The sequence below is a fragment of the Oncorhynchus gorbuscha genome, linkage group LG09 (assembly GCF_021184085.1).
Source record: "Oncorhynchus gorbuscha isolate QuinsamMale2020 ecotype Even-year linkage group LG09, OgorEven_v1.0, whole genome shotgun sequence".
Taxonomy (NCBI): Eukaryota; Metazoa; Chordata; class Actinopteri; order Salmoniformes; family Salmonidae; genus Oncorhynchus; species Oncorhynchus gorbuscha.
This window is the reverse complement of record NC_060181.1, coordinates 66,654,830-66,674,532: the sequence shown is the minus strand read 5'-3', so window position 1 is coordinate 66,674,532 and position 19,703 is coordinate 66,654,830. Positions and strand designations below refer to the sequence as shown.

The 19,703-nt window shown below is 46.7% G+C and overlaps 1 protein-coding gene across 1 annotated transcript in view; it reads left to right on the top strand.

Annotated features, from left to right (window-relative positions):
* Positions 1–19,703, top strand: part of LOC124043971 (inactive phospholipase C-like protein 1) — a 160,862-nt gene that overhangs the window by 132,210 nt on the left and 8,949 nt on the right. Inside the window, exon 6 of the mRNA XM_046363165.1 lies at positions 14,982–15,344. Within this exon, the coding sequence (XP_046219121.1) occupies positions 14,982–15,344 (363 nt within the window). The remainder of the gene's footprint in view (positions 1–14,981; positions 15,345–19,703) is intronic.

The window sequence follows — 19,703 nt, the reverse complement described above, 5'->3', positions numbered from 1 at the left end:
TAGCTGGTTCAGATTGTTTGCTTCCTGTCACTAAGAGCCCGAAGACCTAATATGGTTATAACTCACAGCACAGGAAGGAACACACACGCACGCACACACACGCACGCACGCACGCACGCACGCACACACACACACACACACACACACACACACACACACACACACACCATAGTGGGCTAGGTATATGTATAAACACAGTGTGGTTTGAGATGGATAGTCTCCACCCTCTTCTCTACCCTCTGGCCTTTCTACCAAACACATTCATCATACTGGAAGCCTAGAAACCAATGGATGGCCACTGTGTTTCTACAGATATCTTCTCACTATCTTCATCTGCCCAGCTTGAGTTTGTGTGTGTTTGTAAGCCTATGTGTGTGTGTGTGTGTGTGTGTGTGTGTGTGTGTGTGTGTGTGTGTGTGTGTGTGTGTGTGTGTGTGTGTGTGTGTGTGTGTGTGTGTGTGTGTGTGTGTGTGTGTGTGTGCGTGCGTGGGTGCATGTGTGGGTCCGTGCGTGGGTCCGTGCGTGCGTGGGTGTGCGTGGGTGCCTGCGTGGGTGCCTGCGTGGGTGCGTGCGTCGGTCCGTGCGTGGGTCCGTGGGTGGGTGCGTGGGTCCGTGCGTGGGTGGGTGTGTGCGTGCGTGGGTGGGTGGGTGCGTGCGTCGCTCCGTGCGTGGGTCCGTGGGTGGGTGGGCGGGTCCGTGCGTGGGTGGGTGCGTGCGTCGCTCCGTGCGTGGGTCCGTGCGTGGGTGGGTGCGTGGGTGTGTGCGTGGGTGCGTGCGTGCGTGGGTGTGTTTGTGGGTGCGTGCGTGCGTGGGTGTGTGCGTGGGTGGGTGGCTGCGTGGGTGCCTGCGTGGGTGCATGCGTCGGTCCGTGCGTGGGTCCGTGCGTGGGTGGGTGGGTGCGTGCATGGGTCCGTGGGTGGTGCGTGGGTCCGTGCATCCGTGGGTGGGTGCGTGGGTCCGTGGGTGGGGGTGCGTGGGTGCGTGGGTCCGTGCGTGGGTGGGTGGGTGTGTGGGTCCGTGGGTGGGTGCGTGCATTGGTGGGTGGGTGCGGGGTCCGTGGGTGGGTGCGTGGGTGGGTGGGTGCGTGCTTCCGTGCGTGGGTGGGTGGGTGGGTGCGTGGGTCCGTGGGTGGGTGCGTGGGTCCGTGCGTGGGTGGGTGCGTGGGTCCGTGCGTAGGTGGGTGGGCGGGTGCGTGGGTGGGTCCGTGCGTAGGTGGGTGGGTGCGTGGGTTTTATTGGATGTTTATGTGTCGTTCATAATGAACTACTCTCTGTGTCTCCTTTCACAATGTACATATACACAACCTACACAGCCAAAAGTCCTCCGACTGTGTGTTTGCTGAGTGTTTATAGTCTTAGTTCATTTATTCCTTACCATGCGCATGGGGTTTTATTCCAATATATTTCTTTTGTCTTATTAATACTGTTTGTACTGATGCCACCCAATGTGAATAAACAATTCTATATGTTTGTGTGTGTGTCAGTGTGGACATATACGAGCTCGAGCACGCTTGCATGTATGTACAGTTGAAGTCGGAAGTTTACATACACATAGGTTGGAGTCATTAAAACTTGTTTTTCAACCACTCCTCAAATTTCTTGTTAACAATGTAACGGTTGTCGTCTGGAGATAGAGAGGACCAAAGCGCAGCATGGTTAGTGTTTATCATTTTTAATGGAAAACCGAAACAGTTCTATCTGGTGCAGACACACAAAGACTGAAAATAACCACCCACAAACCCCAACAGAAAACAGGCTACCTAAATATGGTTCCCAAACAGAGACAATGACTAACACCTGCCTCTGATTGAGAACCAAATCAGGCCAAATAAGAAACCCAACCTAGAAACACAAAACATAGAACACCCACCCAACTCACGTCCTGACCAACTAAAACAAAGAAATAACACAAGAACTAGGGTCAGAACAAACTATAGTTTTGGCAAGTCTGTTAGGACATTTACTTTGTGCATGACATAAGTCATTTTTCCAACAATTGTTTACAGACAGGTTATTTCACTGTATCACAATTCCAGTGGGTCAGATGTTTACATACACTAAGTTGACTATACCTTTAAACAGCTCGTACTTTGGTATGTTCACAGAAGATGAACGTACTTTGGTGTGAAAGGTGCAAATCAATCACAGAACAACAGCAAAGGACCTTGTTAAGATGCTGGAGGAAACAGGCACAAAAGTATCTTTATCCACAGTAAAACGAGTCCTATATTGACATAACCTGAAAGGCCGCTCAGCAAGGAAGAAGCCACTGCTCTAAAACCGCCATAAAAAAGCCAGGCTAAGGTTTGCAACTGCACATGGGGACAAAGATCGTACTTTTTGAAGAAATGTCCTCTGGTCTGATGAAACAAAATTAAAACTCTTTGGCCATAATGACCATCGTTATGTTTGGTGGAAAAAGGGGGAGGCTTGCAAGCCGAAGAACACCATCGCAACCATGAAGCATGGGGGTGGCAGCATTATGTTGTGGGGGTGCTTTGCTGCAGGAGAGTCTGGTGCACTTCACAAAATAGATGGCATCACGAGGGAGGAAAATTATGTGGATATATTGAAGCAACAACTCAAGACATCAGTCAGGAAGTTAAAGCATGCTCGCAAATGGGTCTTCCAAATGGACAATGACCCCCAGCATACTTCCAAAGTTGTGGCAAAATGGCTTAAGGACAACAAAGTCAAAGTATTGGAGTGACCATCACAAAGCCTTGACCTCAATCGTATAAAACATTTGTGGGCAGAACTGAAAAAGCGTGTGCGATCAAGGAGGCCTACTACCTGACTCAGTTACACCAGCTCTGTCAGGGGGAATGGGCCAAAATTCACCGAACTTATTGTGGGAAGCTTGGCTAGACGAAACATTTGACCCAAGTTGAACAATTTAAAGTCAATACTACCAAATACTAATTGAGTGTATGTAAACTTCTGACCAACTGGGAATGTGATGAAAGAAATAAAAGCTGAAATAAATCACTCTCTACTATTACTGACATTTTACATTCTGAAAATAATGTGGTGATCCTAACAAAGATCCTAACTAAGATAGGGAATTTTTACTAGGATTAAATGTCAGGAATTGTGAAAAACTGAGTTTAAATGTATTTGGCCAAGGTGTATGTAAACTTCCGACGTCAACTGTATATATGTGTCTATGTGCGATACTTTTGTGTGTGATGGACAATATTATAATAATATTATCTGCCCTGTGATGAACATATGGGGTGTATATTATATGAATATACGTCCACCACTATGATTAAATGTTAATGTCTCAGTATGATAATATCTGTTTATAAACATCTTGACTCACCAGAGTTGTTTCAGAGCTGTTCTCCATGACTCACCTAACCTTGTTAAATAAAGGTTAGATAAATTATGCAGGTTTTCATTTTTTTCTCACAATCTATGTCGGGTTATCTTGGTGATGCTGTTAGATCCTATTATAACGTTAGAGGAGAAGCACAACTTTTGTTAGTTAAAACTGTCTTATTATTGTTTTAAAACATTTGATTGAATTAAAACTGATATTGTTATTTCTAGTTGAAATCATTGTCCTTTACACAAAAGTTTTTGTTCCAGAATTAACTAAAGGGAACTAGAAAACCAATAAAACATATCAGGGACTATGTTTACACGCACAATAACAATCCGCTGTTAAACTGATTATGGCAGTAGGCTGAGTGTTATGCAGGTGAATGAGGACCCAAAAGCGACTTGGCGAAAACAGAGTTTTTAATCCAGTAAGAAACTTTACAAAACAAAAAGCATAATACTACTCGTAAAGACGAGAACAGACTGGAGACTTGATCGAGAACTGCAGGTTGCCTCGGGAAGGCACTTGAACCTAGCAGACTCAGACACCTGCTCACCACGCAGCATCTGAGGGAAACACGACACGACAGGGCAAAACATAGACACAGCACGGTGAATTATAGATGAGGATCCGACGGGGCAGGAACGGAAAACAAGGAGAGAAATAGGGACTCTAATCAGGGAAAAGGATCGGGAACAGGTGTGGGAAGACTAAATGATTGATTAGGGGAATAGGAACAGCTGGGAGCAGGAACGGAACGATAGAGAGAAGAGAGAGCGAGAGAGTGAGAGAGGGGGGGAGAGAGAGGGATAGAAAGAGGGAAAGAACCTAATAAGACCAGCAGAGGGAAACGAATAGAAGGGGAAGCACAGGGACAAGACATGATAATTAATGACAAAACATGACAGTACCCCCCACTCACCGAGCGCCTCCTGGCGCACTCGAGGAGGAACCCTGGCGGCAACGGAGGAAATCATCAATAAGCGAACGGTCCAGCACGTCCCGAGACGGAACCCAACTCCTCTCCTCAGGACCGTAACCCTCCCAATCCACTAAGTATTGGTGACCCCGTCCCCGAGAACGCATGTCCATGATCTTACGTACCTTGTAAATAGGTGCGCTCTCGACAAGGACGGGAGGGGGAGGGAAGACGAACGGGGTGCGAAGAAAGGGCTTGACACAGGAGACATGGAAGACAGGATGGACGCGACGAAGATGTCGCGGAAGAAGCAGTCGCACAGCGACAGGATTGACGACCTGGGAGACACGGAACGGACCAATGAACCGCGGAGTCAACTTACGAGAAGCTGTCGTAAGAGGAAGGTTGCGAGTGGAAAGCCACACTCTCTGGCCGCAACAATACCTTGGACTCTTAATCCTGCGTTTATTGGCGGCTCTCACAGTCTGTGCCCTGTAGCGGCAAAGTGCAGACCTCACCCTCCTCCAGGTGCGCTCACAACGTTGGACAAACGCTTGAGCGGAGGGAACGCTGGACTCGGCAAGCTGGGATGAGAACAGAGGAGGCTGGTAACCCAGACTACTCTGAAACGGAGATAACCCGGTAGCAGACGAAGGAAGCGAGTTGTGAGCGTATTCTGCCCAGGGGAGCTGTTCTGCCCAAGACGCAGGGTTTCTGAAAGAAAGGCTGCGTAGTATGCGACCAATCGTCTGATTGGCCCTCTCTGCTTGACCGTTAGACTGGGGATGAAACCCGGAAGAGAGACTGACGGACGCACCAATCAAACGACAGAACTCCCTCCAAAACTGTGACGTGAATTGCGGGCCTCTGTCTGAAACGGCGTCTAACGGGAGGCCATGAATTCTGAACACATTCTCGATAATGATTTAGCGAGGGAATGAAATGTGCCGCCTTAGAGAACCTATCGACAACCGTAAGAATCACAGTCTTCCCCGCAGACAAAGGCAGACCGGTAATGAAGTCTAGGGCGATGTGAGACCATGGTCGAGAAGGAATGGGGAGCGGTCTGAGACGACCGGCAGGAGGAGAGTTACCCGACTTAGTCTGCGCGCAGTCCGAACAAGCAGCCACGAAACGGCGCGTGTCACGCTCCTGAGTCGGCCACCAAAAGCGCTGGCGAATAGACGCAAGAGTGCCTCGAACACCGGGATGACCAGCTAACTTGGCAGAGTGAGCCCACTGAAGAACAGCCAGACGAGTGGAAACAGGAACGAAAAGGAGGTTACTAGGACAAGCGCGCGGCGACGCAGTGTGCGTGAGTGCTTGCTTAACCTGTCTTTCAATTCCCCAGACTGTCAACCCGACAACACGCCCATAAGGAAGAATCCCCTCGGGATCAGTAGAAGCCACAGAAGAACTAAACAGACGGGATAAGGCATCAGGCTTGGTGTTCTTGCTACCCGGACGGTAAGAAATCACAAACTCGAAACGAGCGAAAAACAACGCCCAACGAGCTTGACGGGCATTAAGTCGTTTGGCAGAACGGATGTACTCAAGGTTCTTATGGTCTGTCCAAACGACAAAAGGAACGGTCGCCCCCTCCAACCACTGTCGCCATTCGCCAAGGGCTAAGCGGATGGTGAGCAGTTCACGGTTACCCACATCATAGTTGCGCTCAGATGGCGACAGGCGATGAGAAAAATAAGTGCAAGGATGAACCTTATCGTCAGACTGGAAGCGCTGGGATAGAATGGCTCCCACGCCTACCTCTGAAGCGTCAACCTCGACAATGAATTGTCTAGTGACGTCAGGAGTAACGAGGATAGGAGCGGACGTAAAACGTTCTTTTAGAAGATCAAAAGCTCCCTGGGCGGAACCGGACCACTTAAAACACGTCTTGACAGAAGTAAGAGCTGTGAGAGGGGCAGCAACTTGACCGAAATTACGAATGAAACGCCGATAGAAATTAGCAAAACCTAAAAAGCGCTGCAACTCGACACGTGACCTTGGAACGGGCCAATCACTGACAGCTTGGACCTTAGCGGAATCCATCTGAATGCCTTCAGCGGAAATAACGGAACCGAGAAAAGTAACGGAGGAGACATGAAAAGAGCACTTCTCAGCCTTTACGTAGAGACAATTCTCTAAAAGGCGCTGTAGAACACGTCGAACGTGCTGAACATGAATCTCGAGTGACGGTGAAAAAATCAGGATATCGTCAAGATAGACAAAAACAAAGATGTTCAGCATGTCTCTCAGAACATCATTAACTAATGCCTGAAAAACAGCTGGCGCATTGGCGAGACCAAACGGCAGAACCCGGTACTCAAAATGCCCTAACGGAGTGTTAAACGCCGTTTTCCACTCGTCCCCCTCTCTGATGCGCACGAGATGGTAAGCGTTACGAAGGTCCAACTTAGTAAAGCACCTGGCTCCCTGCAGAATCTCGAAGGCTGATGACATAAGGGGAAGCGGATAACGATTCTTAACCGTTATGTCATTCAGCCCTCGATAATCCACGCAGGGGCGCAGAGTACCGTCCTTCTTCTTAACAAAAAAGAACCCCGCCCCGGCCGGAGAGGAAGAAGGCACTATGGTACCGGCGTCAAGAGACACAGATAAATAATCCTCGAGAGCCTTACGTTCGGGAGCCGACAGAGAGTATAGTCTACCCCGAGGAGGAGTGGTCCCCGGAAGGAGATCAATACTACAATCATACGACCGGTGAGGAGGAAGAGAGTTGGCTCGGGACCGACTGAAGACCGTGCGCAGATCATGATATTCCTCCGGCACTCCTGTCAAATCGCCAGGTTCCTCCTGAGAAGTGGGGACAGAAGAAATGGGAGGGATGGCAGACATTAAGCACTTCACATGACAAGATACGTTCCAGGATAGGATAGAATTACAAGACCAATTAATAGAAGGATTATGACATACTAGCCAGGGATGACCCAAAACAACTGGTGTAAAAGGTGAACGAAAAATCAAAAAAGAAATAGTCTCACTGTGGTTACCAGATACTGTGAGAGTTAAAGGTAGTGTCTCAAATCTGATACTGGGAAGATGACTACCATCTAAGGCAAACATGGGCGTAGGCTTGTCTAACTGTCTGAAAGGAATGTTATGTTTCCGAACCCATGCTTCGTCCATGAAACAACCCTCAGCCCCAGAGTCAATCAAGGCACTGCATGTAGCACCCGAACCGGTCCAGCGTAGATGGACCGACATAGTAGTACAGGATCTAGATGAAGAGACCTGAGTAGTAGCGCTCACCAGTAGCCCTCCGCTTACTGATGGGCTCTGGCCTCTTACTGGACATGAATTAACAAAATGTCCATCAAATCCGCAATAGAGGCACAGGCGGTTGGTGATCCTCCGTTCCCTCTCCTTAGTCGAGATGCGAATCCCTCCCAGCTGCATGGGCTCAGTCTCAGAGCCAGAGGAGGGAGATGGTTGCGATGCGGAGCAGGGAAACACCGTTGATGCGAGCTCTCTTCCACGAGCCTGGTGACGAAGATCTACCCGTCGTTCTATGCGGATGGCGAGAGCAATCAAAGAGTCCACACTGGAAGGAACCTCCCGGGAGAGAATCTCATCTTTGACCACTGTGTGGAGTCCCTCCAGAAAACGAGCGAGCAGCGCCGGCTCGTTCCAGTCACTAGAGGCAGCAAGAGTACGAAACTCTATAGAGTAATCCGTTATGGATCGATCACCTTGGCATAGGGAAGCCAGGGCCCTAGAAGCCTCCCCACCAAAAACTGAACGGTCAAAAACCCGAATCATCTCCTCTTTAAAGTTCTGGTAATTGTTAGAACAATCAGCCCTTGCCTCCCAGATAGCTGTGCCCCACTCTCGGGCCCGGCCAGTAAGGAGTGAAATGACGTAAGCAACCCGAGCTCTCTCACTAGAGTATGTGTTGGGTTGGAGAGAGAACACAATATCACACTGGGTGAGAAAGGAGCGGCACTCCGTGGGCTGCCCGGAGTAGCAAGGTGGGTTATTAACCCTAGGTTCCGGAGGCTCGGCAGGCCAGGAAGTAACAGGTGGCACGAGACGAAGACTCTGGAACTGTCCAGAGAGGTCGGAAACCTGAGCGGCCAGGTTCTCCACGGCATGGCGAGCAGCAGACAATTCCTGCTCGTGTCTGCCGAGCATGGCTCCTTGGATCTTGACGGCAGTGTTACGAGCCTCTGTAGTCGCTGGGTCCATTCCTTGGTCGGATCCTTCTGTTATGCAGGTGAATGAGGACCCAAAAGCGACTTGGCGAAAACAGAGTTTTTAATCCAGTAAGAAACTTTACAAAACAAAAAGCATAATACTACTCGTAAAGACGAGAACAGACTGGAGACTTGATCGAGAACTGCAGGTTGCCTCGGGAAGGCACTTGAACCTAGCAGACTCAGACACCTGCTCACCACGCAGCATCTGAGGGAAACACGACACGACAGGGCAAAACATAGACACAGCACGGTGAATTATAGATGAGGATCCGACGGGGCAGGAACGGAAAACAAGGAGAGAAATAGGGACTCTAATCAGGGAAAAGGATCGGGAACAGGTGTGGGAAGACTAAATGATTGATTAGGGGAATAGGAACAGCTGGGAGCAGGAACGGAACGATAGAGAGAAGAGAGAGCGAGAGAGTGAGAGAGGGAGGGGAGAGAGAGGGATAGAAAGAGGGAAAGAACCTAATAAGACCAGCAGAGGGAAACGAATAGAAGGGGAAGCACAGGGACAAGACATGATAATTAATGACAAAACATGACACTGAGTATGGCAATAGTCATGTTAACACCTTACTCTGCTTTCCTTAATCAGCGTACGGTCAAAATTGAAGTAAGCATACGCTGATTAAAGCACCTGGTTTTCTAACCAATCTTTAGAATGATTAGGACCTGTAAAACAGCTTCATCAGAGCTCCAGCAGGTATATTTGATCTGCTCATGTGCCAGCGTCAGAAACGCAAGTCAAGTGAGTTCGGAAAAACTGAAAGTATGCATGGAAATAGTTTTCATATACAAACTTTATATGTCCAAACTCAGAATCAAATAGGCTTCGCAAAAATAACATGGTTTGTCATGTTTTGTCATTGATTATCATGTCTTGTCTCTGTGCTTTCCTTCTATTCGTTTCCCTCTGCTGGTCTTATTAGGTTCTTTCCCTCTTTCTATTCCTCTCTCTCCCCCTCCCTCACTCCCTCTCTCGCTCTCTCTCTATCGTTCCGTTCCTGCTCCCAGCTGTTCATCATTCTCCTAACTACCTCATTTACTCTTTTCACACCTGTCCCCTATTTTGCCCTCTGATTAGAGTTCCTATTTCTCCCTTTGTTTTCCGCTTCTGTCCTTGTCGGATCCTTGCTTGATGTTCGCTGTTCTGTGTCCTTGTTCCGCCCTGTCGTGTTTTACCTTCTTCAGATGCTGCGTGTGAGCAGGTGTCAAAGTCAGCTACGGCCGGTGCCTTCCCGAAGCGACCTGCAGTCTGTGGTCGCGTCTCCAGTCATTCCTCTCTACTGACGAGGGGATTTCAGTTTTTCTGTTTTTGCATTAGGATTATCGCTTTTGTTTAAGACGTGAATAAAGACTCTGTTTCCGTTAAGTCGCTTTTGGGTCCTCATTCACCAGCATAACAGAAGGATCCGACCAAGAATGGACCCAGCGACTACGGATTCTCGCAACACTGCCGTCGAGATCCAGGGAGCTATGCTCGGCAGACACGAGCAGGAATTGTCTGCTGCTCGTCATGCCGTTGAGACCCTGGCCGCTCAGGTTTCCGACCTCTCAGGACAGTTTCAGAGTCTTCGTCTCGTGCCACCAGCTACTTCCTGGTCTTCAGAGTCTCCGGAACCTAGGGTTAATAACCCACCATGTTACTCTGGGCAGCCCACTGAGTGCCGCTCCTTTCTCACCCAGTGTGATATTGTGTTCTCTCTCCAACCCAACACATACTCAAGAGAGAGAGCTCGGATTGCTTACGTCATTTCACTCCTTACTGGTCGGGCTCGGGAGTGGGGCACAGCTATCTGGGAGGCAAGAGCTGAGTGTTCTAACAATTATCTGAACTTTAAAGAGGAGATGATACGGGTTTTTGATCGTTCAGTTTTTGGTAAGGAGGCTTCTAGGGCCCTGGCTTCCCTATGTCAAGGTGATCGATCCATAACGGATTACTCTATAGAGTTTCGCACTCTTGCTGCCTCTAGTGACTGGAACGAGCCGGCGTTGCTCGCTCGTTTTCTGGAGGGACTCCACGCTGAGGTTAAAGATGAGATTCTCTCCCGGGAGGTTCCTTCCAGCGTGGACTCTTTGATTGCACTCGCCATCCGCATAGAACGACGGGTAGATCTTCGTCACCGAGCTCGTGGAAGAGAGCTCGCGTTAAAGGTGTTCCCCCTCTCCGCATCTCAACCATCTCCTCCCTCCGGCTCAGAGACTGAGCCCATGCAGCTGGGAGGTATTCGCATCTCGACTAAGGAGAGGGAACGGAGGATCACCAACCGCCTTTGCCTCTATTGCGGTTCTGCTGGACATTTTGTCATTTCATGTCCAGTAAAAGCCAGAGCTCATCAGTAAGCGGAGGGCTACTGGTGAGCGCTACTACTCAGGTCTCTCCATCAAGATCCTGTACTACCTTGTCGGTCCATCTACGCTGGACCGGTTCGGCTGCTTCCTGCAGTGCCTTGATAGACTCTGGGGCTGAGGGTTGTTTTATGGACGAAGCATGGGCTCGGAAACATGACATTCCTCTCAGACAGTTAGGGAAGCCCACGCCCATGTTCGCCTTAGATGGTAGTCTTCTCCCCAGTATCAGATGTGAGACACTACCTTTAACCCTCACAGTATCTGGTAACCACAGTGAGACCATTTCCTTTTTGATTTTTCGTTCACCTTTTACACCTGTTGTTTTGGGTCATCCCTGGCTAGTATGTCATAATCCTTCTATTAATTGGTCTAGTAATTCTATCCTATCCTGGAACGTTTCTTGTCATGTGAAGTGTTTAATGTCTGCAATCCCTCCTGTTTCTTCTGTCCCCTCTTCTCAGGAGGAACCTGGTGATTTGACAGGAGTGCCGGAGGAATATCATGATCTGCGCACGGTCTTCAGTCGGTCCAGAGCCAACTCCCTTCCTCCTCACCGGTCGTATGATTGTTGTATTGATCTCCTTCCGGGGACCACTCCCCCTCGGGGTAGACTATACTCTCTGTCGGCTCCCGAACGTAAGGCTCTCGAGGATTATTTGTCTGTTTCTCTCGACACCGGTACCGTGGTGCCTTCTTCCTCTCTCCCGCCGGAGCGGGGTTTTTTTTTGTTAAGAAGAAGGACGGTACTCTGCGCCCTGCGTGGATTATCGAGGGCTGAATGACATAACGGTTAAGAATCGTTATCCGCTTCCCCTTATGTCGTCAGCCTTCGAAATTCTGCAGGGAGCCAGGTTCTTTACTAAGTTGGACCTTCGTAACGCTTACCATCTCGTGCGCATCAGAGAGGGGGACGAGTGGAGAACGGCGTTTAACACTCCGTTAGGGCATTTTGAATACCGGGTTCTGCCGTTCGGTCTCGCTAATGCTCCAGCTGTCTTTCAGGCATTAGTTAATGATGTACTGAGAGACATGCTGAACATCTTTGTTTTCGTCTACCTTGACGACATCCTAATTTTTTCACCGTCACTCGAGATTCATGTTCAGCACGTTCGACGTGTACTCCAGCGCCTTTTAGAGAATTGTCTCTACGTGAAGGCTGAGAAGTGCGCCTTTCATGTCTCCTCTGTCACATTTCTTGGTTCTGTTATTTCCGCTGAAGGCATTCAGATGGATCCCGCTAAGGTCCAGGCTGTCAGTGATTGGCCCGTTCCAAAGTCACGTGTCGAGTTGCAGCGCTTTCTCGGTTTCGCTAATTTCTATCGGCGTTTCATTCGTAATTTCGGTCAAGTTGCTGCCCCTCTCACAGCTCTTACTTCTGTCAAGACGTGCTTTAAGTGGTCCGGTTCCGCCCAGGGAGATTTTGATCTCCTCAAGAAGCGTTTTACATCCGCTCCTATCCTTGTTACTCCTGACGTCACTAAACAATTAATTGTCGAGGTTGACGCTTCAGAGGTGGGCGTGGGAGCCATTCTATCCCAGCGCTTCCATTCTGACGATATAAGGTCCATCCTTGCGCTTATTTTTCTCATCGCCTGTCGCCATCGGAACGCAACTATGATGTGGGTAACCGCGAACTGCTCGCCATCCGCTTAGCCCTAGGCGAATGGCGACAGTGGTTGGAGGGGGCGACCGTTCCTTTTGTCGTTTGGACTGACCATAAGAACCTTGAGTACATCCGTTCTGCTAAACGATTTAATGCACGTCAAGCTCGTTGGGCGTTGTTTTTCGCTCGTTTCGAGTTCGTGATTTCTTATCGCCCGGGTAATAAGAACACCAAGTCTGATGCCTTATCCCGTCTCTTTAGTTCTTCTGTGGCTTCTACCAACCCCGAGGGGATTCTCCCTGAAGGGCGTGTTGTCGGGTTGACTGTCTGGGGAATTGAGAGACAGGTAAAGCAAGCACTCACTCACACTGCGTCGCCGCGCGCTTGTCCTAGTAACCTTCTTTTCGTTCCTGTCTCTACTCGTCTGGCTGTTCTTCAGTGGGCTCACTCTGCCAAGTTAGCTGGCCACCCCGGCGTTCGGGGCACGCTTGCTTCTATTCGCCAGCGGTTTTGGTGGCCTACTCAGGAGCGTGACACGCGCCGTTTCGTGGCTGCTTGTTCGGACTGCGCGCAGACTAAGTCAGGTAACTCTCCTCCTGCCGGTCGTCTCAGACCGCTTCCCATTCCTTCTCGACCATGGTCTCACATCGCCTTAGACTTTATTACCGGTCTGCCTTCATCTGCGGGAAAGACTGTGATTCTTACGGTTGTCGATAGGTTCTCTAAGGCGGCACATTTCATTCCCCTCGCTAAGCTTCCTTCCGCTAAGGAGACAGCACAAATCATCATTGAGAATGTGTTCAGAATTCATGGCCTCCCGTTAGACGCCGTTTCAGACAGAAGTCCGCAATTCACGTCACAGTTTTGGAGGGAGTTCTGTCGTTTGATTGGTGCTTCCGTCAGTCTCTCTTCTGGTTTTCATCCCCAGTCTAACGGTCAAGCAGAAAGGGCCAATCAGACGATTGGTCGCATATTACGCAGCCTTTCTTTTAGAAACCCTGCGTCTTGGGCAGAACAGCTCCCCTGGGCAGAATACGCTCACAACTCGCTTCCTTCGTTTGCTACCGGGCTATCTCCGTTTCAGAGTAGTCTTGGGTACCAGCCTCCTCTGTTCTCGTCCCAGCTCGCCGAGTCCAGCGTTCCCTCTGCTCAGGCTTTTGTCCAACGTTGTGAGCGCACCTGGAGGAGGGTCAGGTCTGCACTTTGCCGTTACAGGGCGCAGACTGTGAGAGCCGCCAATAAACGTAGGATTAAGAGTCCTAGGTATTGTCGCGGTCAGAGAGTGTGGCTTTCCACTCGTAACCTTCCCCTTACGACAGCTTCTCGCAAGTTGACTCCGCGGTTCATTGGTCCGTTCCGTGTCTCTCAGGTCGTCAATCCTGTCGCTGTGCGACTGCTTCTTCCGCGACATCTTCGTCGCGTCCACCCTGTCTTCCATGTCTCCTGTGTCAAGCCTTTTCTTCGCGCCCCGTTCGTCTTCCCTCCCCCCCCGTCCTTGTCGAGGGCGCACCTATTTACAAGGTACGGAAGATCATGGACATGCGTTCTCGGGGACGTGGTCACCAGTACTTAGTGGATTGGGAGGGTTACGGTCCTGAGGAGAGGAGTTGGGTTCCATCTCGGGATGTGCTGGACCGTTCGTTGATTGATGATTTCCTCCGTTGCCGCCAGGGTTCCTCCTCGAGTGCGCCAGGAGGCGCTCGGTGAGTGGGGGGGTACTGTCATGTTTTGTCATTGATTATCATGTCTTGTCTCTGTGCTTTCCTTCTATTCGTTTCCCTCTGCTGGTCTTATTAGGTTCTTTCCCTCTTTCTATTCCTCTCTCTCCCCCTCCCTCTCTCCCTCTCTCGCTCTCTCTCTCTATCGTTCCGTTCCTGCTCCCAGCTGTTCATCATTCTCCTAACTACCTCATTTACTCTTTTCACACCTGTCCCCTATTTTGCCCTCTGATTAGAGTTCCTATTTCTCCCTTTGTTTTCCGCTTCTGTCCTTGTCGGATCCTTGCTTGATGTTCGCTGTTCTGTGTCCTTGTTCCGCCCTGTCGTGTTTTACCTTCTTCAGATGCTGCGTGTGAGCAGGTGTCAAAGTCAGCTACGGCCGGTGCCTTCCCGAAGCGACCTGCAGTCTGTGGTCGCGTCTCCAGTCATTCCTCTCTACTGACGAGGGGATTTCAGTTTTTCTGTTCTTGCATTAGGATTATCGCTTTTGTTTAAGACGTGAATAAAGACTGTTTCCGTTAAGTCGCTTTTGGGTCCTCATTCACCAGCATAACATGGTTGCTGTGGTAGAATGTTTATTTTGATTGCTGATTTTCTACATTTATTGTAAACAGGATTAGTAGGGAAATTGTTCGTTCATGCAAAGCATGTAAATATTTTAAACAAACTATAATATTAATCTGATTATCCGCAATAATCGTATTATTGTGTGAAGTATCCATACTCAGTGTTCTAAAACAAGCAAGAGTTGTGTCTGTGTACAACATTCGGCAACATTCCTGTGATTTTGTCTGTCACTGCACCTTGGCTCATGATTGGTTGTTGTCTGTCCTTCCCAGGTGAACATGCCAGAGTTGGCGCTCCTCCGCTTCGTGGTATTGGACGACGACTACATTGGAGACGACTTCATTGGCCAGTACAGCGTGGCCTTCGAGTGCCTTCAGCCGGGCTACCGCAATGTGCCCCTGCTGTGTCTGGAGGGAGACCCCTTGCCCCACGCTAGCCTGTTCGTCCATGTTGCCGTGACCAACCGACGAGGGGGGGGCAAGGCCCAGAGGAGGGGTCTGTCTGTGCGGAGAGGGGTGTGGCGGGGGCGAGAGTATGTGACCCTACGGAACACGGGTATTAAAGCTCTGGATGATACATTCCGTCCCGCTAACACCCATCTCAGAGAGGCCACAGACCTGCGGGAGGACGCACAGGTGAGAGGAGGGTCAGGAGTTAGAGGTCAGAGGGTGATTGGAGGGTGTTACTCATACCTGGGTGTTTCTCACGCACTTGGTGTTTCTTTTTTTAAATGTAATTACATTTTTATTAACAACAAATCAATACAGAGAGTACATGAGGGAACACAAGTTTATATAGATTATATACAGTGGACAATTGAGCTTCTTCATATAGTGGTTGGCAGGATAATATTTCTGAATAACTTTAAAGGAAACTTCCTTAATTTTGTTAACAAGTAGGTATGTGTGTGGCAACATCCAAACTTTTTTCCAACAGATGTTATCAATAAATCCATTCCAATAAGGATCGTATCGCTCTGTTGTTGAATGGACCAAAAGAGAAACAAATCTTTCCTACTGATGAGTCAACAGGGTCAATAGAAGGTAGGCTCTGAGGGTCTTATAACTGAGTAAAAGACCCTCTGCATTTACCAGTTGGCTCACCAATAGGATATTATCTTGGAACAAATATTCTAAAAACAAAGAAGTATTTGTATACAATATATCCCAATTATTCCATATATAATATCTGTGTGGAGAAAAATTGTGTTTATAAATTAAGGACCATGACAAGAAAACCTGCCGATGAAAAGCAGAAAGTTTCACTGGAACTTTGTCAATATTATAATTGCAAAACAAGATGAAGTTAAGGCCACCAAAAGTAGAGAAGACAAGATGAGGAATAAAATTCCAGATAGAAGAGGGTCTTCTTAGGATTGTTTTATACAATTGATCTTAAAAGTATTATTTAAGGTAGTAAAGTCCTGAAAATTCAACCCACCATTCTCATTCTCTCTCAAGTGTTCATTACAACAGTTATCCTAATGTAATGGGTATGGTTTCTCCACAGAAAGTTGAATAGCATCTGGTCTATCTCCTTGCTTATTTTACTGTCAAGATATAAAGATAGAGCACCATATGTTAGTCTAGAGATACCTTCAGCCTTGGTTATTAGGACTCTACCTTTTAAAGATAAGTCCCTCTGTAGCCATTGATTTGGCTTTTTCTGGGTTTTTCTAATAAGAGGGTCAAAATTTAGTAAGCCTCTAGACTTCTGATCCTTTGTAATGGTTATGCCTAAATATGTAAGTTCTTCTTTTACTGGAATACCATAATATGAAGGTGTCACACGAGCTTTGACAGCTATGAGTTCACATTTATTAATGTTAAGATATAGACCAGACACTTTGGAAAAGGATTGTGTCACATTGCTCGATATGGGAATTTGGTTAGCGTCTTTCAGAAAGTGTAGTATCCTCAGCCAGCTGGCTTATAATAATTTCTTTACCAGCTATGGAAATACCTTGTACAGGACTGTTATTTAAAGAATTTGCAAGAAGTTTGGTGATTAATAAAAACCGGTACGGAGAGATAGGACAACCTTGCCTAATTCCCCTCTTTAACTCAAATCTAGCTGAGGTGCCATATTTCAATTTGATAGAGCTGTTACCATTTGCATAGAGAGTCCCGAAAGCCAAGTCTCTCAAAATCCCCAAAGCCAAGTCTCTCAAGGGAGTGGAAGAGGAACTGATGCTCTACTGTGTCAAATGCTTTATAAATATCTAAAAAATAATATGAAGCTATCCTCAGTTATTAGGTCTGAGTAGTCAAGTATGTCTAATACTAGTCTGACATTGTTAGAAATATGTCTGTTCCTCATGAAGCCAGACTTTGTTTCATCAATGATTGCATCCAGGACTGATTTAATTATTTTTGCAAGTAGTAAGGCTAATATCTTATAGTAATTATTAAGAAGACAAATTGGACGCCAGTTGTCGATGAGCAGCACTTATTTTTAGGGTTAGGTATCAGTGTTATTAACCCCTGACTCATTGTAGGAGGGAGAACATTGTTTTTAATAATCTCTAAAAAAAGACTTCAAATAGGAAGGGAGCTACTTGTTCAGAATATCATTAGTCAAATTCTGATGTAATTCCATCAGCACCTGGGGATTTATTGTTCTTTAGATGTTTGATAGACTCTATAATCTCTTCAACTGTTTCATCACACTGTTTAGATTCTATATCACTGATAGAGTGAACATTATTCAGTGAGTTAAAAAACATATCTGTGGTATCCTGACAGTACGTAGAGCTACACAATTTTCTGTAAAAATTGCTACAGTATTTAGCGATTCATTTTTGGTCATCTGTAATAACACCATCAATGTTTAACTTATGGATAGTGTTATTTTTAGAGTGAAACTTCTCAAGTCTAAAGAAATAGGATGAATTCTGTTCTCCCTCCACAATCCATTTTTTCCTAGATCTAATAAAGGCTCCTTCTGCTTTTAATCTATATATTTTATTCTGTTTATTTTGTAACTCAATTAGTTCCATCTTCTCCTTCCCCAGAGAGGCCGGCTGGGGACCTCTGAGAAAGGGAAGTTATCTTAAAGATCACATTTTCCTCCTCAGCTCTTCTGGTCTTAGCAATATTACTACCATATTGTCAGGATTTGGCCAGGGTTGTTCCGGTTTTTGGTCACCAGATGCCCCCATTGTGCCTTTTGACCTTTTGTTTTCCCTTGATCCCCATTATTATTTGCACCTGTGCCTCGTTTCCCCCGATTGTATTTAAACCCTTTGTTTTCCTCTGTTCTTTGCTCTGTGTTTGTATGTTAGCACCCAGCCCTAGTACTCTGAGAACTCTTGTTGATCCCGGTGGACTCTCTTGTGGAATTCTGTTTTTTTGTTCTTGTTTGTTTGTTTTTTTTAGTTTCTTTTGAGGCTTTTTGTGCTTTACCTTCCACCTTGTGGATTTACCTTTTTTGTCTTGGAGGATTACCTTTGTTCTTGTAGGATTCCTTTTGAGGTTGTGGAGTTACATGTTTTCCTGAAGAACTTCACTTTTTACTTCATTAAATACACCGTCTCAAGTACTGCTGTGTCTGCCTCATCTTCTGGGTTCTGCCGACTATTCGTGGCTCAGTTGGTTAAGTGACTGTTTCTCACTCCGGAGACCCGGGTTCGTAACCGGGTCCTGACACATATTTTCTAAGGTATTTGGACACCTCACATTTAAAGACTCCCAGTTCTTGCAATAAGGTTTTTCTTCACAAGCCCTTTCCCAAAAGTGTGAGAGCAGATCTTTAACCTCAAATGTAACTATATCATTATTTAATAATGAGATATTTAGCTTCCAGTAGGATGCTCTACCAAGGTTAGTATCAGGGGTAAATATTTTGATATCTATGTAAATGGGCCTATGGTCTGTGAGGGGAGTAGTACAAATATTTGTAGTAACACACTCACTATCAATACATTTGGATATAAGCCAAAAATATATTCTGGATTGTCTGGAACCTGTTTTGTTACTCCAAGTGAATGATCTGTCTGCCGAAAGCCTCTCTCTCCATATATCAGTAAGATCAAACTTTTCCATAAAAAGTATTAAACCCAAATTCTGATTGGTTGGCCTACCTGGGGGCCATCTATCAGTTGAATTATCTATAGTAATGTTAATGTCCCCTCCTTTCAATAATAACAAATTGGGAAATTTAGACCAATGAAGTATACTGCATGTTTCTATAGATTAAAGCAACTCATCATTCTCATGTTTGGTGTTGTACCCGTAGAAGTATACAGTAATGAGTGTAATGTCATTGTAACTGATCACAAGACAAATAAAGTGACCAAAGGGGTCACATTCTGAGTGTAGAATATTACCACCAAAGGTATTTTTCAATGTAGTGACACCAGCGGAGCGTTCAGATCCATGGGAAAGCCAAATATCGTTGCCCCACTGTGACCTCCAGAAGTTGGCATCAGCCGAAATTGAGTGAGACTCTTGAAACAATAAAAATAAGGCCTTGCGCTTCACATTGTTTCGTAACCACCTAGCATTAAGAGAAACTATAGACAAAACATAGGAGCAGTGAACCTAAATGATAAGGAACCAAGATCTGCACCATTTAAGTCAATTTAAAGTGAAAATAGCTTATTCCATAAACTTTGAGCTAGACGTTATCTGGCATTTAAATTCAACTCAACTGAAAATTATGTTCAAGACCAAACCAAGGGTTCTGGTAAGAGAGACTAAAAACCCTCTTTAGTGTAATCAGGAACTATTCTGAGAAATAAAATAGAAAATAATAATTTAAATAAATAGAAGGGTACCTACTATTTTAAGTGCATATGAAAACTGATCATAAAAAAATTGAATAAACAATGTTTTACATATAAACGTTCCTAAGACCTGTTTCACTTGGAAATAAGTATTAATAACTAAATAGAACAATAACCGTGTAAAGTCAGAGCAGACCTGTATGCCCTTTAAAACAGTACCTTGGTTACTGTATACATACAAAATAAATACAGCTTTCAATCTTCTTCG